The sequence below is a fragment of the Andrena cerasifolii genome, chromosome 2, assembly GCF_050908995.1.
Source record: "Andrena cerasifolii isolate SP2316 chromosome 2, iyAndCera1_principal, whole genome shotgun sequence".
NCBI classification, from domain to species: domain Eukaryota; kingdom Metazoa; phylum Arthropoda; class Insecta; order Hymenoptera; family Andrenidae; genus Andrena; species Andrena cerasifolii.
The window spans coordinates 16826446-16850096 of NC_135119.1; the positions used below are offsets into that span (position 1 = coordinate 16826446).

Consider the following 23651-nt stretch of genomic DNA (forward strand, 5'->3'; position numbering starts at 1 on the left):
GGTCGATTTTGGCAGTGAATGTGGTGACCACTCTGTCCAGATCTCGTTAAGATAGAACCGAAGGGGTAGGCACTTAACTTTCTATGCTTCGTAAGAAGCTGGGATAAGGAATTACATATGTTAAGTCCAACTTGGCGTTGGAGTTTTAAGAGTTAAGTCTGCACAGTTTAGGAATGAAGACTACGCGTTAGGAAGCTCTTCAAAGCATCCCTGAGTAATAAGTATATACAGTGGCTCGCATTAATATTCGGACACTTTTTAAAATCGCATAACTTTTTTAGAATTGGTCCAAACCACTTGAGTTTTTTTGAGGAGCTAGAAGGATTAGTTTGCTAACTGACGCGTTTCGTCGTTTTTAAACTTTTTTTGTGAGCTTATAATGAAAATTAAAATAAAACCGTTTGTAGATTGCAGTAAGTTGTATACGTGCCTAAAATTTCATCAATTTTCATTTCCACCTTATTCTGCGATCTTTAAACGTTTGTAGCTCGGAGCAACCGATTTTGATGAAATTTTAGGCACGTATACAACGTACTGCAATCTACAAACGAGTTTTTTTTTAATTTTCATTACAAGCTCACAAAGAAAAGTTTAAAAATCGACCTTTACTATTATTTTCGCTATTCCAACTAAATACATTTTTTTTCAAAACGACCAAATACGTCATTTAGCAAACTAATCCTTCTAGCTTCTCAAAAAAACTCAAGTTGCTTGGACCAATTCTAAAAAAGTTATGCGATTTTAAAAAGTGTCCGAATATTAATGCGAGCCACTGTATCTCTGTTCGTGATATCGAAAACTTGAGAATATGTCATAGGAAGTGAATAGAATTTTTTTCACCGAAAGAATGTTCTAAAATATTTGCAAGTATCAAGAAGGTGTTGGTGAGTTTGATTTTTTAAATATCTTCACCTGTCTCCAGTCTGTAATTTTAGAAATTAATAACGCGACCCAAGCGTTTTCCGTTCTCTTGGCGTAAAAATTGAATTTATTGATTGCCTGTCATTTTTCATGAAATGGAGGAAGATTTTTTTAAAAAGTTTCCACGTTGAAACCCGCGCGAATGTGAAAGCGCCGCGCGTGATTCGGACGTGACATCCTTTCTGCCCGTCGCCGCCATTGTTCACGGAACTGTCGCGGGAAATTTCTTTTCGTCGGAACGCTGTGTGTCACGATGCAATCGCGTCAGGAATCCACGATCCCTTACGTGACTACTGCCGCAAACTTCCCCGGGATTATTTTGAAATCTTCTCGATTTTCTTTCACTCGTCGAACTTGTCCATCGACCATCGCGATCTCCCTGGCAAAGCGAACGTTCGCAACGAGACATGATAAAAAATTAAAATGCTCAACCGGTGGATCCAGTAAGATGCCCATTCGAAATTTTCAATAAAATCTCCACTCATTTTACATTTATAGAAATAATTTATACATTTATTCTAAAATCCTCCTTCATGTTTCTTTTCTATCGAACTACTTGCATACACATTCTTTTGTGTCGTTCCTAAGTAATTTTACTTTAGTAAATTACGTATAATAAAATTTGCGCTAAATGAAGATTTGATGTATGTAATAAGACGGATCCACTATTCCCCACTTTCAATCCACATATTTTCTTTCCAATATGATAAGAAAACAGCTCTAAGGGAAACTTTATGATAAATCTAGACGTCGGCTAGGCAATAAATTATATTGTTTTATATATTTAGATTTTCTAGATAATCCATTAAGTGTGTTTTGGGTGTGGGTAGTTGTGTTGGGTAACATTTCTTTGGACGTCATACCCACTACGAACTACCACGTGTGTTATGATTTGGTTGGACCGCGCTCAGCCAACCAACCCCTAAAGTTGAGCTCGGTCATTGCCCGCATGGAGGGGACAATTTTCGTAACGAGGAACCCCCAGTTAGTCGATACTGAACTCTCTGAGCGTAAACACGTGCCATAATACACTCTCAAATCGTGCCTTAGGTCAGTGTCCCTAAATTTGTCGTATCTACACCCTCTACTATTTAGAACTATTTAGTTAGGAACTACTAAGTAGGAAGACAGGCACCACGCAACATCGACTTTGATTCACGACCATTTATTCTGGATTTTCCAGTCTGGATGGTAGATCCTGCAAGGACGAAATCTACAGGATGGGAATAGGTGCGGGGTACTGCGAAGGGAACCTGAACTTCGCCACCGCCTCTGAGGATGACGAAGTATACACCAAGAAGAAGGTTTCTAGGGTGAGTCGTGGACTTATTCTTTGTATTTTTATTGATCGTGATCCACTTAAGGTAAAACTCAGTTCATCGATACCGTTTTCATCTTAACCCTTAACCGGTGACGTGGAGTCTGGAAAACTCCTACAAAAAAATTTTACTATACGTATTTTCCTTTTTCTCATTCGACCTTGTTTTACGATATGTCGCGTCACGAAGACAACTTTCAGTGGCTTTGAACAAAACATGCAAAAGTATCTTTTTAAATATGTAATAAAGTCACTACTAACTTCTGTAGCTATATGATAAAAATAAAATTAGGATTAACAGTGTCAAATTATTAAAGAGGAATCTGTGAGACTCCACATCACCGTTTATATCACAAAGTGGGACGTCACCACTTAAGGGTTAAGTTAACCACACATTCAATACGAATCCGACAAACTATTCGCCAAAGTATTCGCGTATAACTCCGCACTATGCGCTTAGGTACTCGGTAAATATCGAGCGTGCCAACTAATGTTCAGGAGCCACGAACATTCATACAGAAGCTCGCGCAAACATTTGATAGTATAATTAACGATAGGGTAAAGAGTACAATGGTTTGCCACTTAAGTAAGAGTGTCACATAAATATCGAATTATAAATGTGAATTTAGTAAATTTGAAATGGATATCAATATAAATAAGTACGAAAAACCCCTGGTAATCTAAAAATAAATAGAGTTTATAAAAAAAATTCAAGAACGTATAAAAATATACAAAAAATGTGTTGACTATGACGAAATATAGTTATTGGCATGGTTATGACAGTAGTTGTCCGATCGGTTCGACAGTGATTGGCCGCTATTTGACACATAATATAACCTAACAGAAAATGTTACATGATCTGATGATAGAAATGGGATTAAAATTATTCAATAAAAATGGATATATCTTAGGTATGTATGTGTTTATTAAACATAAATAAATATATTTATTCTTATACATCCTATACTTTATCAGTTATCTCTGACAAGGTATACTTTCTTTGGGCATCTGTCATTGCTTATAATTATTGGTTTCGCTCTTTTATTTTGAATAGTATTCTCTTTGTTACTGATTTTCTCCCTTTTAATGTTATTCTCTTACTGCTTTATCCAATTAATTCAATCAAATTTCATTTTTAATTCCAATTTAATTAAATAAATTTAATAACCAAGTTGCATTTGAATACACCAATTAAAATTCAAATGACAAGAAACTTAAAATATTACTATACAATGTAACATACATAATAGTACTTCTTCTTTTTATTTAATTGTACTATTTAAAAATTACCGTTTCAATACCGCTAATGAATAGGTGGCCAATAACTGTTTTACCGTTATCATGGTTATAAAATAGTTGCCGGCAGCCCGGCCAGTTATTGCTATTCAGCATTATTCACATGCCAGTTGTTGGCCTCCTGTAATTTTCATAATATATGTATAATTTTAACAAATAAATAATTTTTTTATAAAGTTTGACCGTTATTTATCAATATATACAGAATATCAGAGATACAGATATCACAAATACATTAAAATATTCAAAAACTTTCAACTGTACTCTTATGATCTTTTTATCGAATCGCTGTAATTTCCAAGCTGTAAAGCCGAGTCTCCTATCACCTTTTAAATATAATCACTATATATAACGAGTGGAGAAATATTGATTACATTCGAAGCAAAAAAGTACATGGAATACGAATATGTTAATTAAAAAAAGCATAAAATAGATATTTCTTTACATTTCTTCATTTCTTAAAATAGGGCCAATCACTGTCAGGTGGCCAACCACTGTAATCTTTACCCCTACTTTCGTTATTCGTAAATCACCTAATACCGAATGCGTGGTTCCTTTACATAAAATGGCAATCATAGCGAAGAGCGCGGTACACTCGTGCGCCGAGTATTCTCGCAATCTCACTACTCGCGTAACGCATTTGCAATCTCCGCGATTATGGAGCTGCCTCCTTTTTATCAGCAAAGTATTCAGTTCCTTTTATCGGACCACTGCCAGCGTGTGTTCCGCGAACGTCGATCATCATCGGCCGAGTTCGTCGCTGAGCGTGTCCGCGGCGAGCGGAAGGCCGCGCCAAAATCTGGGGACACCGGTATTTAGGCCACCATGGAGAAAGGTTTTCCGTGTTGTCGAATCCGCGGTGACGCAACCGGTCGGCGGCGACGACGGCGGTCACGTTTCTCGAAAACCGACACGGCCATTGTGACATCCGTGACGGGGCGAAATCGGATACGTCGCGGCGCGTGTACGCGCGCGGACCCTATAAATTCGCGTCTATTTCGGGAGCGTTTCGCCAACTTTTAACGAGTTCATTTAACGCGCGGTCCTCACCGGCGACCGTCGAGCCCTGACATTTCATTCAGACGGTTCGGGTTGCACGTCCGTTATATACCTTCGGCCAACGGTGCCAGAAGCGTGTTGCCACGGCGTGTTCGCTTCGTGCACCTGTTGCGCAAGTGCCGTACAAATAATTCAAATTGATACAAACGTGCCGCTGGCTTGGCGAGGGGCCTCGATTTCGGCGGTGATCTCGTCAGGTGGAGCGTGCCCTTATCTAGCTACCGGGCGGCCAGTAACTGAAACGGGCAAGCGTGAACTGTTCCGAAAGCAGGGGGGCTATATTATTTTGCCCCTCGCACACGGAGGGCACTGCATCGACACGGACCTGATGCATGCGAATCTGCATCCATCGGCGTGAAAACACAACGAAGCCTGTCGCGGTGTTAACACGTTCACTGCCGCGCCACTTATATTATATCTGGCGTACTCAGGATTTAATCTCGGGGGGGCCGAGTTTAAGGGATGAAAATATTTTTAAGGCAAATTCGATAAAATTTATTAGGTGATTAGAACAATTTATTTAAAGAATAAAATTCAGCTTTCTTTGCTTCTTTCAACGCCCTGTATTTGGGGGTGCCACGGCCCCTCGGCTCCCCCCTGGGTGCGCCACTGTATCTGGGTGACACCTAAGTTTCTCCAGGGGCCGCGCCACCCACGAATGGGTGACGGTTCTACTTATCCGATGAGGAAGGATTTTATTAAGTTCATACAAGAATACTCGACAGTAATGATACGTGTCTACATATTCTGAAAGAGAATTAAAAGCTGTATAAACCTCAGTTACAGTTGAATTTATTTAACTAACAAAAACCCTACATAACATTAAACAAGACAACACACCTTTAAAACCAACAAGAAGTTACCACTTTTGAGAGTTTTTCAAAGAATATACTTATAAATTTATGGTTTCATAAACGTATTAAATATTTATATTCTCCTCGGATTAGAAACTGCATCTTCAGAATAAAGAATAAATACTTACGTTTCCTTCGCTCAAAGTACACGCCTCCTCTACATCTGATATCTCTATATCCGCAGAATCAATTTCCGAATCTGTATCGTGATCGGATTGTATAACATAATCGGAATCTTCCGCGGAATCACTGATCTCGTCTTCAATGTTTTCAATCAATAAGAAATCTCGGAAATTAGTATTAGCCATGATTGCCACACAGTACGCGTCGTACGCGACAGACGAAACGAGACTAACGTTAGCAGGCGCGCTATGGTCGAAAAGACCGACGCGTAAAAATGTACGATTTAAAACCTACACGAGTGCACTAAGTGTCGCTCCGTAACATAAATACAGTGGGTGAAAAAAGTATTGGCACACCCAGTTTCCTTGGAATATCTTTAAACTATAAAGTAATCCATCAATATTAACTATGTTTATTAGTGTCTTTCGACACACATAAATAGTATATTTACTGAGAATTCTCAGTTATTCGGTATAAGGAAGTAAAGTAAAGAAAATGAGAAATCCATAGTCAAATAAGTATTGGCACACGTACGGTTTAACTATAAGAATACACAAGTCAAGAACTCCTTCAAAGAGGAATAGCTCCACGGAAAAAGTAAACAGTCGAACGGTATAGATCATGTTTCGAAACATATAAAATCGTCGGTCGAAAAGACCGACATGCGCCTGCTCCCGGGTTAATCACCGGATACTTCCATCCTCGCGTCCAAACATAATCGGCACAAGCAAAGTAATCGATCCAGGCTCGTTAATTGTCGCTCCATATCGCTGACCGCGAATCGTCATTGTCGCGCGATCGGCACTATCTGTCTGAAAAACCGTCCCGATGAAACGTGACCGGATGATCACAGAGCCGCGGGAAATACGTGGGAGGATCGTCGGGAATGAATGCATACATATTTACACGCGACGAGCACGCGGCAAGGATGTGACACGATGGAAAGACGCTCGCACACAGAGGCGCGCGTACGTGTGCGCACGCTTCTGCTTGGTAATTGCATCGGATCACGTGTAACGAGCACGTTCGGCTTCTGGCATCGCGCGCGGCCGAGAAGGAACGGGAACGCCGAACGCCACTTTTGGCAGGGGAGAGAGGACTTCGTGGATCGTGGCGACAACGTGGCACGGATATCGCCCGGCCGTCTCGTCGCCGAACGTCGAGCGGGCCGATCTTTCAAGGCAGCTTGCACAATTCCATGCGCCCCGATCGCGTCGGTTGCGGCCGACGCATGCACGCACGCACGAGTGGTTCGTCCGCACGTGTTGCCGCCGACCTGCGCCCAGAGATTCTCGGCCTCGGCGTCTGTTACGATAAGTCGAAGAGGCGAGCGTGGGTAAAGGGGAATGGATGGGAATTATGGGTGAAAGCGTGGGCCCGTGTGGGTTGATACACTTCTTTTTTACAGTCACCTGTTGATTGGGAAGGAGGAACGAGGTCGTTGCGAAGGTTTTCAGCGGTTGGGTGGCGTCGGCGCGTTTTCACGCCGAGGGACCTGCGCGCTGTGATTTTGCGGTTTTACGTTCGACTGAGAATTGTTGCTTCGATCGTTATAACGGGCGGCGGGGGTGGCGCAATTGCACATTGTTGGCATTTGCTTCGCTGACAGTTCTACAATATTTTGCGGAGATAGTGTAGGTGGGATTTTAGGGCGTGATTTTATTACAACGTCATATTTGAGAAATATTTTTCTTAGAGGTGTTCGTGGAACGGAAGTTCATTCACTTGCACGATACCTTTCCTCGCTCTCCCACACGCTTCAGACTTTTCCACTGCTCTTCCATAGCGCTCTTCGGAAATATCTCCCCAGTATCTTCAGCCTTTATTGAATCTTTCGATGGGACTCGATTCGTGACAGGCTTCGGTGGCTCTTGAACTGTCGGAGAAGCGTAGATAGCAGGGAAAGCATGGGGAGATTAGGCCGTGAGTTTCGTCACATATCCTCTGAATTTAGGCAAGATAGCACGCTCCACGTACCGAAACGAGTCATAACTTAAATGTACGAAACGCAAGTCCACGATTACTTTAGATTTTACGTATCCTAATCTCGCGAGAACAATATTTCCTCGTATCCTCCCACTCCGTCTATATCCCATGATTCACGGTAATTTTCTCTACTGAACTCATTACCATATCTGATACAAAGCTGGTAGAGTGATTATTTACATCTCCACCTCAGAATGAAGAGAAATCATCCATTATTATTATTACTATTATTATTATTATTATTATTATTATTAGAAATATGCGAGCAAAACGCCTGAGCCAGTAGATTTCCTTTTTTTTTTGAGCCGGAATTTTGCGAACGTACGACTAGATCGACCGATCGTTTTTCATTAAAATGACTTAGTAGGGTAGACCGGGGGCGGTAGTAACACTTTGACTTTGGAATACGATTACGCGGGAACTGTTACATTTACAACAAAAACTCTTATACGGAAATGTTACTTACATATCTGACATCATTGAGTCACAGCAGTTTCGTTATATGTCAAGTAATATCCAAGTTATTAATAAAAAATGAGAAGCGGGTAAAGTGTTACAACCGACCCGGGGTCAGGGACGGTTGTAACACTGCATGGAGTCGATAGCAGCGCAAAATTTAGCTGTACAAAATTAAAATATTTATTGATTTAAATTATGATAATAAATGAAGAAGGTAAAATCTATAACCAATTACGCGGTATCGCGATTATGGCAGAAATAAAAAAGCATTTTGTCTAGTGCATTCTTCGTCTGCTCAAGCCTTGCATTCAGTATATTGCACCCATTCTCTCATTTGGTTTCAACAAGACAATATTATTCGCCTTCTTTCTCACCAGTCGGTTCTGTTGCGGTAAAACCGACCCCGACTGCCGATGTTACAATCGCCCCCGACCGTGCTCTTGAACTTAAATTATAAATTTCGACTAACGAGACGCTTAAAAGTGCTAAGTAACGATCAATACTAATATAAAAAAGGTCGAATTACCGATTAAAAAATCGAACAAGCACATACTAGCAAAGGGAGTGTTTATATTAAAATTTTAAGTCAGTAAGAAAAAGTTACTTTAGGGTATCGAGAAATTATTTTCTTCACTATCCAGGCTATTGCGTATCTGTACTCCTAGGGCATGAATGTGCGTATTCCAACTGTCATTGTTCATCATATATCGAAAATTGGCGTTAATATCTATTATATGTTTTGAGATGTTTAACGTGTTACATTCGCACCCTCCCTGCTACTACCGCCCCCGGTCTACCCTAGCGGTCTATTGACGTTTGCTCGCGGAATTGCAGCGACAGGGGAAGAAAAGAACCGGGTTCCTCGCGGCAGGCTCTCGCATAATGCTGATGGCACCGGCGGCCGCGGTGTGCCACGGAAATATTCAACGTTACGATCACATTCGACGGAACGTGCTATCCTCAATGGCCGTGCCACTTTTATATAAGCCGACTGTTGACGATACGCAACCGCCGCGATCAGGCATGCACGAATAACGCCGACCAAACATCGTACAGTCGCCGACGAAAGTGTTTCCACCCGTTTCGGCGAAGTAATGCAATCTCATTGGCGATTAGGGCCTTCAGAGCGCGCGATAACGATTCCCCGGCTTTCTTAAGATTCCCTGTGGTGATCTCCCGGGGCAATGATTAGCCAGATACGTTTATCGCTGGACGTTTTTAATTGGAGACGAAGTGGAAAACATATTCGAGAAAATCGAGATGTCTTAACCGTTCGCGAGTGCTCGGTTTTTATATATCCGTACTGCACGTGTTTTACCTGAGAGAAAAAAACAGTTACCTGCGAAGCATTATTACTAGCTTCTCAGGCGTGTGTGTCGCTCACGCTGCTATTATCGGAATAATTACCTATGTACGTCTTTTAACTGATTTACGAGTCGAAGAAGTGGTGGGTTTTTATTGGGGAACAAACTTTTTTAGTATCCAAGAGTCCAGCACTAAGAAACTGTCTTTATAAAGATTGCAAGTTTTTGTTTAAACAGGCCAGCTAGTGACCGATCATACAATGCGAAAAAAGCTCTCGATTTTCTTTTTGCAGGCATAAATTCGAATGCCCGCGTGCAGAGAACTTATTCTCTAACACAAAACAGCTGCGTCCAATTACACAAAATTGCCGTTTCATTAAGATTCTATTGAAAGCGTTCGATAAAATCCGCACGTCCGAAATCTGTCGAATGAATTTCTTCCGGCATTCAGCTTGCAATTTCCACGCTTCTAGCTCTGCAGTCTGCCCGCGCAGGAAACGATTGACGTGAATCGAACGGCGGATTACGGTGGTCCAGATTGGAAATGGTCGCCTTCCTCCAGCGCCCATCAAACCCATCGAATCGATCGATTGCAGCGAGGAGGATCGCTTTCGATTTTTACGCATTCCCAGTTTTCTCTATCCCGCCCAGGCGACGCGAAACTTCGGAATCACAAGTGGCTTGCTTTCATCGATAGGCGTTTATGTTAATTCGTGATTTATATTAGAATTTCAAGAACACCGGCGGGATTCAGTGACCCCTTAATTTTCGCCAGCACCACTTTCCAATTCTTCGACGCGCCCGGACGTTCAAACGATCGGCTCGGTTCGACGATCTTCAACGCTGCTCCACGGAACTCTCTAAACTGCGTTACGTAAAGCTCCTCCCGTACTTCGCGCTCTTAGATAAGAAGGTCCGTGCACGTTTCCTCAGCGTTGGTTAACACTTTGGAAACGGACGTCAGAATGCTCCTGTCGATATTCGACCCTGTTACCATTCGTTTCGATATCCTATTTTCAGAGTCCGTGGGTGTGAAGGTATCTTGGAATTACGTCAGCGGGGGAAATGATTTCATATCATTCTGATTACTGCAGGTCTTCCTTATTACCCGCGAAGCTGCTGCGGAAGAAAAACGATTTTATTAAACACGTACTAAAAACTAAAAAATAATTATTTTCTTGTACTACAATTTCGATAGTGATATACTACGAAAGTAAGCCTGCGAAGTTTTAGTTTTAATATTCGTACATACGCGACGGATCATTTCTCAATAAGTTATGTATTTTCGATAATCGCGGTGCGATTAGCATCCCGAACGCAGTGACTTTTTGTCGTTTTCGTAATGAACGCGAGTGGCTGATTTCAAGTCGTTCGGATCTGTGATTATGGGTTATATTTATCGATGACGCTGGGTAATTTTTGCACCCCTCGGGGTTAATTTTGCTTTTTAAATATTGTATTGACGTCCGAACTACGCACGCTTGCAAAGTTTCAAGACAATTGGATAGTTGGAAGAGGGTTAAATTTGAGTTGGCAGGTATGAACCATACGTACATTAAACAAACATACAAGAAACAAACAGAGGATCGAAGCTGAATAAAATCGTTTAAAAAGTACTTTGGTTTATTGTTCAAAAGTGGGCCTAATCTTATACTATAAAGCAGAAAGTGTTTCGTATGTTTGTCTGTCGCCTAAAAACTTTCGAACGGTATTTTCACCAAACAAAACTAAAAAACAAATATTCTTTTATAAATTCAGAATCTAAGTTTCGAGCGAAGCCGAGTAGTAAAGCTAGTTACGTATAAAGAGACTATGTCTGCTGTGTAGCATCCCTATCGAAACCCTTCAATTCGAAACGCCTGAAACGTGATTTAAATTCAGATAAGAAAGTCTCCATAATGAATTCTGAAACTCCTAAGAACATCTGCTTCATATAGAGAAGAAAGTTGAAATTTTCAAGCGGCTTATCCACTTGATACCGTTCATTTCAGTGTGATAAATTCATGAAGCAGCTACAACGAATTTTAAAACACTTCAACTGCTCGGCAAGTCACATTTAATTCGCAGAATGTCAACCCTTTCGCAGTGTAGTACGAGAGAGAGAGAGCTCCTTATCATTTGATCGCACTGCGAGAGGGTTAAACGCCTCATCCATGCGGATTGGTGACCGCGAGCTTTGGGGAAGAAGCGAGACGGGGCCCTTTCGCCGAAACGGCGCGAGCCCGTTGCGAAAGTGTCGATCCGATTAGCAGCATAAGCTCACGCTTATTTTCGTGACGCGAATCGCGCTGCCATCGGCTTAAAAATAATTTACTCCGCGTCAAAGCTCGAAACACCGACGCTCCCGGCTGTCCTTGACTCGATTCTACGGATCGCCGCTGAATAGTTTCTCTGTATACCTCCGAAATCGCCTCGATTGCCAATTGAGGATGTCGCTAAAGACGGGGGCTGAGGATCCGCCGATCTTTATCACTCGTTACACAATCGGCGGTCTATTCGAGGCGTTGCACAATCGCGATTAATCTGTCGGCGATCGATCATCGCTGGAAGTGACACCGCACGCGCGCGAAATCGTTCACCTCCAGTTCCTGCGTAAACGCCTCGGGTGTGCGGTGTTCTGTGTAGCCTCTCGGGTGGTCGCGCGTATTGTTCGAGATGTAACGCCAGATGGTGAAAAACAGAGAAAGGGAAGGAGAGTATCGTCTTGCCGAAACTTTAAGGACAGTTCACTTATCAGCTGGTGAAATGATATCTTCGTAGCTACGCACATATTTCGTAAAGCAGTGTGCGTCGCAGAGCATTTAATAAACTGCTCTCCAAACTTACAAGGCAAGATTCCCAAGTGATAAATTCAAAAAATTATGAAACTTTGCGGATAGGTATGTGGTATGCATTACGCAATTACTGTGCCGCTCAAATTCACTCTACACTGCGTTCCATATAAGAGTGTACCAACGCCCCCCTACCGATTTGCGACCGATCTGCGCAGCTCCCACGGATCTGACACACGCGATTGGTCGTAGAACTTTCGCGATTGGTCGTAGCACTTTCCCTGCTGGTTTACTACCAATCAACGTGTATCCCTGCGCGAAACGAGTATGCTCTAATGTGGAACGCAGTGTAAGGGGTGAAATAGGCCCCTGAAAACCCGCTACTTTCGATTTTCTATTATAATTTGCGAGCAGTAAAAACTGCAAGTTACCAAACGATAGTCCTAAATTAAAAGAAATAAATTTTGTCTGGAAACTTTTTTTCAAAAATGATTTTTCAACCCTAACTTTGAACGCAGTTTTCACCCCCCAAATATGAAAAGGGGGAAAAATAAAAAAACACGTATTTCTTATTTTTCGGTCCTCTATAACATATCCGAAAATCAAAATGATCGGAGGCGGACACCTAAAATACTCTCCTTGTCGCATTCGAAAGGCATTTCGCCCTAGATCGATATGTTTAGGCAGAGAAATCAGGGACGAATAACGAAAGTCCTCGGTAGAAGTTGCAGTCCGAAGTCTCCCAGTGAAGAATCTCGGCTTCGCAAGAAGGAGCACGTGATTCGCAGAGTGGTCGTAATTTTCACACCACCTCGACGAACGCGAGGAGCTGTCCACTGAACTCTTGAGGAATATCCTCGCGGTGCGATCCCTTTCCTTTTACTTCTCCTGTTCTGCTTGAAACGAGTTGTCGCGAGAGTACGTGCCCGTCGGCACGAGTACGATTTTCGCGCCACCCCGGCGATTCACGCCGGGAAATACCTGACTCTGATTCTCGGTCATGGCTCCGCCAGTGAGTCAGGGCCTCGATACAGCTTCTACGTCATCGGATGTTTACCACGGGCCAATGACGACTCGCAACGCGCGGCAAATTTACGATCAACCTTTAACGATCGGTGATTTAAAGCCCCTGGCTGGGCTCTGCACGCAGGAATCTCAATGGCCGGTGTACTTAAGCGGGGAATCCGTGTTCCACGTCAAATTCATTTACCTTGGACACTATATCGCGAGTTATTTGCATAAATCGCAATTATACAGCAAGCAGCCAATTGATAATATTAACGATGTCGAATACGAGTCTCTGTATTGGTATTTAACTGTTAAACTGTCTGAGAGTACAATTCACAGAGTATTATTACTATCCGTCACTTTGACGTCATTATCCTTTAACTATTGGTTTCAATACGATTGAAAAGCAGTCTTGAGCGCAAAAGGTCTCCAAAATTTGCGACACCAGTGGGATGAGGATTTTCTAATCACTGATTAACTTAATATATAAAGCAGAAAGTATTTATGTGTTTGTCTGTCGACTAACAACTTTGAACAGTAAACTCTAGTATCACGAAATCTGTTCCAGCTTATTATGCCTAGCTAATCCAGATGAATGTAACTATTTTCACAAAAAAATTAAAAAGAAAAAAAAAATTGTATAAAATTAGAATGTAAATTTGGGGCGAAGCGGAGTAGTAAAGCTAGTAAAAATATATTTGTTAATACTTTGATTTAAATGATTTTGACGGTGGTGCCTTAATTTTTGTCCTTTCGTAGCTAATTTATTTAGTTATTATTATTCACTTACTTCGCGAATAAAGGGTGTTTAAACACAGAGCTGTGTGACCCGTTTTCATTCGCAACGCGAGTGGAATAAGCTCTTAAGGTCCGGCCGATGTGGCCAAGTAGAAAAAGTCCGTCTTCGGTCGGCCGTGCGCGCGCTCCCTATCTTTTTCTCGAGTATTCCTGGCTTCTCCGTTTCCCCTATTTGCACGTGGGCAATCGAGATAATTCGAGTCACGAGCCTCTCGAAGTTTTCTGGGACAGGATAGAGCTTTAGACGATGACTTTCGAAGGCGCTTCGCGGCGCCTCCAGAAACTGCGCGTTTCTTCTTGCGTTCTAATTCCCGCAGGGTCGGAGAACTGCTCGGTTCGTCGTCAATTGTAAAAAAAAAAGTTGGCGGTGATTACTGACGATTCAAATACTAATTTCGAGGAGTTAGAAATAGGGATTGCAAATCGGTAAACCGGTAATTCGGTTTGAAGCTTTTTTCACTGATAACGTAGTAGATATCGACGGAATTATGCGCTACATATTATTTTTACCAGTAATTCGCCAAATTTGTACCGGTAATTCGATAAATTACGTATTTCTCGCGATCTACCGGTAAATATCGAGAAATATATAATTTACCGGTAAATCGATTTACCGGTAAATATCGAGAAATACATAATTTACCGGTAAATCGATTTACCGATAAATATCGAGAAATACATAATTTACCGGTAAATATCGAGAAATACATAATTTACCGGTAAATATCGAGAAATACGTAATTTACCGGTAAATATCGAGAAATACATAATTTACCGGTAAATCGATTTACCGGTAAATATCGAGAAATACGTAATTTATCGAGTTCCCAATACAAATTTTGCGAATTACCGGTAAAAATTGTATGTATAGCAATGTAGCGCATATATATATATATAGCGCATAATTACGTCGATATCTACTACTTTGTCAGTGAAAAAAAACCTCAAACCGATTTACCGATTTACCGGTTTGCAATCCCTAGTTAGAAACTAGATGCATAATCTCAAGTAGTAGGCAATTCTCTACAGTGACGTAGAATTGCTAAAAATTTGTACAGAAATTATCGAATCCCTTCCAATTTCTGTTGATTCAGTTTCATATAATCTGCCCTGAAATAGCACGCTTTAGATAGAAACTCCATCGTACAAGATTTTCTAGTCACAACCTCAATCTCCCATCCGCAATATTCAGCCTTTATTTGCGCTCGCTTAAGGAAACCAAGGTCGTTACGAATATCAAATAACTATCATTCCTCGAGCTAGCAACCTGTCTCTAGAACACTTATAGCCGAACCATAAAAGCGTGCGCCGCAGACTTAAGCCGCCCATCACAGCACTCCGCGCGTCTGCGCTAAACATAGACCTCCCTGGTCGGGCATACCATAAGATACTCCCAGAACCGAAACATTTTCTGACCGCGTTCGACACAGTCGGTCGCGTGATTCAACCTATGCAGCGATACGTTTTATCTCCACCTCTGCTTCGTCACTAACACGTGCCGTTGCACACGGTCGCTCATTCGCCCCGCACGTGATGCCATCTAGTCATCGACTGGCTGAATCCTGTATCGGCGCTCAGCGGAATAGGAAATAACGCTGACGGTCTCTTTCTCGCGCGACAGCTTTATCGTTGCACATAACCTAAGAAGCCGGCTGCCTTGCTTGACGAACCGCTGATAGCGGGCTGTCCAGCGACGGTTAATCGAAGTGTTATTCATCCAAAGCAACGCGTTACTACGTCCACCGTCTCTCAATGGGCTAATGGTTCAAACGTCGATTCTATTTCTGTGTCTGCCCATCGAATCGTTCCGTCGCCAACGCTCCGACACGCTCGCTGCGCTTCGGGATCGTAGACCACTCGCAACGTTTCGTATCGGTTTCCATGACCCCCTCCTCCCTCCTGCGCGCAGCCGCCATTCCTTATCGCGACAGAAAAGGGGGAATTGGTTTTCTCTTGTCACGTGTATCGTCGGAGTTTTATTACGGTCTCCGCGGAGCGTCACGAGGGCTTGACGTAGACGTAACGATTGCTAAGAGGCTTCTGCGAATGGGAGGCAAGTGCGTCGTTTACGGGATATCGTCGGTGGACTTCGGGCGGCTCCCATTAAGCGAAATGTCGATAACGGAGCTTTCTCGATAACCGATCGGAGGTTAATCGTATTACGGGCTGCGCGATCGCCGGGCAACAGATTCTGGCAAATAAATGCCCATCGCTGTGGACTTTAATACAACGTTATCGCGCCTCCTCGCGGGTTGTTGTGGTGCTCGTTTCGCAATTCCTTCTCCCTTTTTGCCAGCGTAGCCGTGACGTCAGCATCGCCGGAGATACTAAGCCACAGTGCGAAGGATGCTCCGCGCAACCGTCAACAGACTTCCCTGCGGTTCTTTGGACGTTGGACGCACGCGTGCCTCGATAAAACCGGGAGAGAGTTTAATAATAATCTCGGTCCAGGGGTAATTTCGGACGCTGAACTTTTCGCGATTCGCCGAGCTAATAAGTAACGCCAGCAGGAAGCTAGTTATTTCTAAAACTTTCGACCATCGCTCAACAGTGGCTGGCAGTTGCAATCGTCCGCCGCGTAATGGCGTCTCAGTTGCGATACGCGAGTATAATCAATTACAAGTGGGCTTCGATTTCTAGAAAGCGGCAGATTAAATGCTGCTGTAATTAGACCTCTTACAATCTCTAGCGTAAATGTTCTCATTGCGTATAGACATAGGTGTACCTGCGCGATAAAGAGAGGCTCATTTCTACGCTGATTACAAACGCGCTTCGTTTATATAATATATCCCGTGTGTTGCGAAATCCGAGGCGGGGACAAAGACTACGAAGGGTCGCATTGATTGATACCTCCGCGATAGAATAATCACGGCTTTCTTCACTCGTGGATCTAATCCCGGAGCAATTATTATAGCCACGAAATTTCTCTATCCACGGGGGATTGGTGTCCCTGCGCGACGGAAATAATGCACGCTTAATTGCGCCAGGGTTGGTGAAAACAGCACGTGTTTATTCACAGTACGCCATCCGTAATCAGTCGCGGTCACATGTTCCTTCTCGCAAGCATACCTTCCGCAGCCAACGTGATCATTCGCCGGGCAGGGACATCGGATAGACCGCCGGTCTAGAATTAGACGACTTTTGCGAAAAGGGACACTCGTTAATGATGACTACGCGCTGTAAGGCGTGCCCGCAATGGACGATCGTCCTCGTCCCGACGGTTACACACCGTCGTCGCTCGTCGCCGACGGAATTGAACGTTGACGGTCGATAAGTGCTAGAACCACCCACTTAAACTCGTCTTGTTTAGATCCCCCGCGATCGTTTTCCCCGCTCCCGGCGGGCTTTGATTAAACTTTAACTTAGGGGACTTATCTCGGCGTACGTTTCCCGCCAAGGCCGCTCGTGTTTTCTACGCCGTGTCGCGAGCCGCTCGTGGGAAGCGTTTCCGGGTGCGAGTGAAGCGAGAAACACGTTTCGCAACGCGGTATCTTAAAATCGTCGAGGCGCGTGTCCTTTTCTCTTATTTCCGATATTTATGGTCCGCTTAATCGCGCCACGCTGGACAGTCTTCTCCGAACGGAGGCCTTCGTTGGACTACTTTTGGTCTGATCAGTGTTGAGTAAAGTGACCGGATATTTTCTGTTCCAATGCGGGACAAGCAAGCGAGCAAACAAAAATGGGTTAACAGATTCGTGAGGAGATCTTCTTCGTAGTTTATTAAAGCATTTACAATATATTTAAATATACATACTTGTGATTATAAAGTGATGCATTGAAACGAAATTAAAAATATTTCTTTTTTCGCAACAAAAAACAGTAGAGGAAACGGTAACTTTATGCTACTGCAAAAATGTAAAAGGTTACATGTCCAATCCGGGACACTTTTTAATGCGGGACAAAGGGCTCAAATGCGGGACTGTCCCGCGCAATGCGGGACCTCTGGTCACTTTAGTGTTCAGCCTTTAAATTTCAAATTTCAGTAGAGCGTCAATTATGCGAACTGCTCGGGACCGAGGTGGTTCGGAAATTCGAATTGTTCGGATAATCGGACAGTTCGGAGAATGAAGCATGCATGCGCTTTACGCAGTTCATAATTGTAGGAATTACACGTAAAAATATTTATAAAATGCAGGAGTACTAGTGCGTTAATTTATATTACACAAAAGTCGATCAATCAATCGGTAGCGCTACACTGGTTCGAAGAAGTGATGGAGATAGCGATGGTACAGCACTGGTTCGGATAATCGGCGGTTCGGTTAATCGAGGTTCGGATAATCGACGCTTTACTGTAGTTCTATCTCCTTTCGAGGGTTAAGATTTATTCTTGTGTCTTTCAAAAATAGGTTCCGAGGGTGTTTGATACTAAAGACCCTGGTATGATGGCACGGCTAAGAGGTTGGGCCCTTGAAGGAACGGTCAGTACAAATTCAAAAATCTGTTCCTAAAAACAGCAGGGGCTCGGGTCTTTAACAACTCTGATCACGATTATTTCGGTGGCAAGTGAAACGCCCAGGGGCATCTTCAATCTATTTTTTTTGGATATTAGTTGTTTGAAGTGCTAGCTAGAGTTATGAGGCATTCGGAGCTCAAACGTCCATATATTCAACAATTCGGTCATTCACTGGTTGGTTTACCCTATAATGCATATTTTCTATTAAACAAACATGTTTTTTAAAGCTTATGATGTTAATAAACTTCATGCTAAAGAACAAGTCCCAGTTTCAATTGGTTTCATTGTAATTAATTGAAACAGAAATGCTTAATTTCAGACACGAACGACTGCCTAGTACCCTTAAATAATTTCACATTATATGAAAGAGATTCAAACGTACCAGCGGCCGTAGCCGTGGTGGAAAACACCGGTTCTCGTTAGATCACCGAAGTTAAGCATCACGGGGCGGTGTACTGGGGAAAGATGGGAGACCAGACCACATTTCTCCAGGTGCGCTGTTGCTGCTGGGATCCAAAGGAGAAAGGAGAGAGAAAAAAAGTGGTACTATAGTTCGTTGTGCAATATAAGCAAAAGTAAGCTTGAAGAAACAATCCTACTTAAAACACAGGAAAACAATAAAACATAACATAACACATAATTCAAACATGAAGGGTATAAAAAGTACGTCTGATGTTTGGTAAAAAGAATTGTATATACCTGACGTCAAATAAGCACAGCTCAGTAACAAGTAGCAAAGGCCACATTCGGCTGCCTGTATCCTCAACGCTACCCATCACACACCACTGGAGTACGCCCCGGTTTTCAGTGGCTATATCTCGGCGCTCTAGCGAGCGATCGCTCGCTCGCAGATAAGGAGCGGCGCGAAGGTTTCTTTTCGCCAGCCCCGCAGTCGCGAACGTCGACGCGCCTTGACGCGCGAACTCCAGCTTCTCGGTTTGTTATTGCCGGCCGGGAAGCTGTTGAATCCGGTGATTCCCAGTTATCGTATGAAAAACACCGCGAGGGGCCACCGCGGTCAACCGTTTGCCGATAAACCCTGGTCATAACAGAAGCTTCGATGTCAGCTACGGAGATCTGGTTATATCCAGAACGGCGATAACTCGACCCCGTTAAAGCGGTTCTCTCGCGATTTTTTTTCACGAGCCAGCTCCTTTCCCGGATTGCTGCACGCCCTCTGCTCGCTAGCGTCACGTCGGACATGTAGAAACATCGATATCGAGAGGTCAACGAGCAGTTCTGATTACTGGCTCCGCTGCTTGCGTGCCGCCGGGGACCCCTTCGTCGCTCGCCTCAAGTGCGAAAGCACTTCTCCACTTAAGAATCCACGATCAGCTTCAAGTTTTGGACGACACGCGTGAACGCGTTGGCACCTTTACCGTACAACGACGGTTAAAGGAAGCTTCAACCCCGATGCAGTGCTGGATTAACCAGGAAGCAAAATAATCACCTGGAGGATCAGAAGAAAGTGGGGCACCATAGAAATTTCATGAATTTCGAAATCTAACTTTTGATACAAGCACTTTTCTGTCAAATTATCAGGATTGCTTACGGAATCGTACATTGCGTTGAAGTGGTCACCCTGTGTAAAGGGGCCTCAAAATCTTTTAAGTGCTTGGGGCCTCTAGTGATCTTAATCCGCCCCTGCGCCGGTGTCTTTATAAACCTACGTGAGCACATAATTCGTTACTGTAGGATCGGACTCATCGCGTTGGTATCACTGGCCTGTTCTGGGGAATCCCCTTACTACAGGTATTCGGCACAGGTGAAGATACATGATTCCTTCTTGTCAGATTAGAGTGTTGTTGTCGCACACTTTGGAAAGTTTCTTCTGATCGGCGTTGTATGTTGGAATGCACAGGAAGATAAGGGTTCGACACTGTAATGAGCGTCTAATCTGATAAGGATCTGCCCCAGTTCTCTCAGCTGCGCGGAACAAAAAGCTGGTAGGCACGAAAGAAACAACAAATTCGATGTATAATTAGAGATGAGGAATCGAAATCTGCCCCGCTATCGCGGGTCTCGCGACCACACTTTGTTGCTCGAATTTCACGCGCGTAATCGTCGCTCCCGGCTGATCACACCAGAACGTGCTCACTTATTCCACTTTCGCCCAGACAGATTCTCCCCAACGCAGGGAACTCGCACGGGCGGTGCTTTATAAACAACTTTATCAACGAAATAACTCACGAAAAGTATTTAATTAGACATCCTCTAACTCAGGCAGGTCTAACCTCGACGAGCAGCCTTAGGTGCTTGCGAGCGAAGAGTCGAGCAACGACGAAATCGGCAGCCGTAAAACAGTGGGATAGTGACTAGGGCTAGAAGGGATCGTGGATCACCGCATTACGAGGCTTTTGCTCTCCGGGGAGGTGAATGCGAGTTGCCCGGCTTGGTTGCTCGAAGAGAACAACAAAGTTCTTGAATCCTTTTGCTGGCGGTATTTATTCAACGTCACCCCGAATAAAATTCTGAAACTACGCGCTGAGATGGCCCTCACCTCAAGCTCCTACACGGCAATTGAAACGATCCCCGCCGCAAACACAGCTGGTTGCGACAAAGTACCATTCCGCAGACAGTTGGCCCTACTCCATCCTCGATCCCCGCCCGTCAACCGGAGAAGCGATTTTTCGCACGAACGCCAGCGCGTCGCGTCACGTGCGTACGGCAATCGCGCTCTCTTGAATACGAGTATCTGGTTCAAGGCAGTGCGTGCGTGCTCCCGGCCACGGACAAAAAAACGTGCTCCCCGTGGCCGTCCGAATTTTTTCTCCCCCCTCTCCGGCGGGGGACGACGGATGCCCGGGGCCTCGTGGGGGCAGCGAGGAAAAGCGGCGCAGCAGATAATATTCCCGAATAGACTCGTTCGGTGAAACGTGTTTCCTCACGTGTTGGGCGTAATGCGTCGCGTTTACAACACGTGATAGCGGCGGCGTCGTCATCGGCGAGCGACATCTCCCTCCTTCGTTAAAGGAACGTAAGCGCCGCCAGCCGTGGATCTCAGTCTTCGCTGTGCCATATCGCAGCGCGCACGGTATTACGAGCATCGACGTTCCACGCGTGCTACCGTCGAGCATCGTGCAGTCTCGCGTCCGCCAATATCCTCGAGAGTCGTTCGTACCGCGGCGAGAGCATTTCCGCGCGGTCTGAGAAAAAAAACAGCGTGGACGATAGATCCAGCCGCTGTCTCGTCGAATAGATTCGTACACGATCGAAGGGACTGTGCACGTACGATAAAATACTCCTTTGTCGTGCGGTGTGTTCGTACATAAGCACAAAGCTTGGAGGAGGAACCGCCGAAAGGGGACGATATAGGCGGGATCCGGCAGCAACGTTGAGTGCCGATACACGTACTTGTTGGAGGAATCGTTTTTCGTTTCTCGTGTGTTTCCCGGTTGCTTCGAAGCACAATGGTGACACATAGTATGGATAATATTTTGAATATGCAGTACTATCCTACGAATAGCCACGTCGATGCGGCTGTGCACTCGCCGCCACTGAGGAAGAGGCGCTGTTTGAATAAAGAGGTGATACTTTTTCCCTTGGTGTTGCAAGCTTGTGGTATTAATTCGTTTTGGCGGTACTTGTGGAAAGTGGGCTGTAGTAGTCGACGGGGTTGTTCGGTTTTCTTCAGTTGCTTCGATATGGAGTGTTCCTCAGGGGGTGGTTAGTGATCGAAGGGAATCTCGGCGTCGAGAATGCAAGTGGATTTTTTTGAGGACTTGTCTGTGTGGATGTAATTCGGTCGCGCACCATACGGTGTCTATGCGAAGCGACCGATATCGGTTCGCTACAACCGTGAGGGAATCCCCTGAGGAGACGCGCGCGTGTGACACTCCCGCGATACCGATGCAGTGGTGATAAGAATTAATACTTGGTAACTGATTGATAATTTCGTGAGGTAATGATACGGCGGTATTAATAAACCGGTGACACGTTTAAGTATATGGCGGAATATTTTGTTGGAGTGGTAGTAGAAGTGGGTAGGAATACGTACCACCTTCGCAGTTTTCTTCACCGAAGGATGTAGGAAATATCGAGACGCGGAGGTTTTTAAATTCGAACGTAGAAATGTTTGCAAATTGTTTCGTACTAATTATATGTATTTGGGAACTTCTACTAGATCTATTTTTAGGAAAGCCTAAGTTGCTGAAAGGTGGCGACCCTAGGACTATCCACATTCAAAATAATATTTGGTAGGATAGCATTTTTAATATTGCGAAGAGTCGAACCTATACGATTTATACGAATCGTGAATTAAAACACCGTATTGGAGTGCTCCATTTCATTCACCCCCTCGCTGAATTAAATCGCTACTTGCTTTATTCGTAAAAATCTGTTCCAAAGTTATTATTTAACGTAGTATCTCGTTCCTCTGTTACAGCAAGATCCGATGTCTCACAGGATCATCGAGAAACGCAGGAGAGATCGCATGAACAACTGCCTGGCCGATCTCAGCAGGCTGATACCTGCTGAGTACTTGAAAAAGGGCAGAGGAAGGGTGGAAAAGACGGAGATCATCGAAATGGCCATCCGCCACATGAAGCACCTTCAAGGTCTTCGCCAAGGTACTGATCAGAACAATGTGGAGAATAGTCTGGTTATCGCCTGCCTTCATTCGCCCTACCGGCTTCAAACGATTTCAATAATTTTACAAAATTCGTCGCTCGTGCCTGCTTCAGAAACCAAGCACCCTGCGGTGACGTCCGCGCACACGCACCCCGAGGACAGCGTGGACAGCGTCTCGCACTCCACAGTGGCGTCCACCGCGGCAGAGCACTACAGGCTCGGTTTCCAAGAGTGCCTCAGCGAGACTATGCACTTTCTGGTGGAGGTGGAAGGCTTCTTCGCCAGGGACTCTCTCTGCGTCCAGCTGATCAACCATCTGCAGCAGCACTGCGACAAGATCCTGGCTACCAGTAAGTAATCGACACGATGAAACCGAGGAGATTACCACTTTTGGCTTGATTAGCTGATCGGGGCCATTCGGGTACAGGGAGAACGTCTACACATCACTCGACTGCTATTTGTATTTCTTATGATATCCTAGTTTATTCACTGCCTGCTACGAAGTAACAGTAAGCGAAGGTTCTCTAGCTTGGCTGAAACTTAGCATCCAGGGAATAGATATCGACTGTATTTGTAATGACAGACACTCGTAGATGTTCAATAACGTCCACTGAAAGCCAGGACACGTGCCGCCAAATAGGGTAACTTTGACCACAAACTTAGATTTTAAAACAAAAGGTATTATTCTCAGAAAAAATGCATCCTGAAGTAGCCAATGGAAGCTATCCAAGG

At 44.1% G+C, this 23651-nt stretch overlaps 1 protein-coding gene and 2 long non-coding RNA genes across 8 annotated transcripts in view; 1 reads left to right on the forward strand and 2 right to left on the reverse strand.

The window, feature by feature from the left end:
* Positions 1-23651, forward strand: part of Cwo (transcription factor cwo) — a 68906-nt gene that overhangs the window by 43288 nt on the left and 1967 nt on the right. For 2 of the 6 annotated variants that reach the window (XM_076806828.1, XM_076806827.1), the window contains 3 exons: positions 2105-2234; positions 22735-22918; positions 23033-23269. In XM_076806828.1, coding sequence (XP_076662943.1) covers positions 2105-2234; positions 22735-22918; positions 23033-23269 — 551 coding nt within the window. Of the gene's footprint in view, positions 1-2104; positions 2235-21206; positions 21878-21923; positions 22252-22485; positions 22547-22734; positions 22919-23032; positions 23270-23651 lie in introns of those variants that run through there. The other 4 variants (XM_076806832.1, XM_076806829.1, XM_076806833.1 and 1 more) reach the window with 4 other exon arrangements.
* LOC143366075 (uncharacterized) lies at positions 5113-5789 on the reverse strand. The gene is made up of 2 exons (XR_013084655.1): positions 5577-5789; positions 5113-5341 (listed from the first exon to the last, which is right to left on the reverse strand). It is a non-coding gene; the product is annotated as an uncharacterized LOC143366075 (long non-coding RNA).
* On the reverse strand, positions 17199-19326 carry LOC143366077 (uncharacterized). Its single transcript, XR_013084657.1, has 3 exons — positions 19050-19326; positions 18733-18945; positions 17199-18535 (listed from the first exon to the last, which is right to left on the reverse strand). It is a non-coding gene; the product is annotated as an uncharacterized LOC143366077 (long non-coding RNA).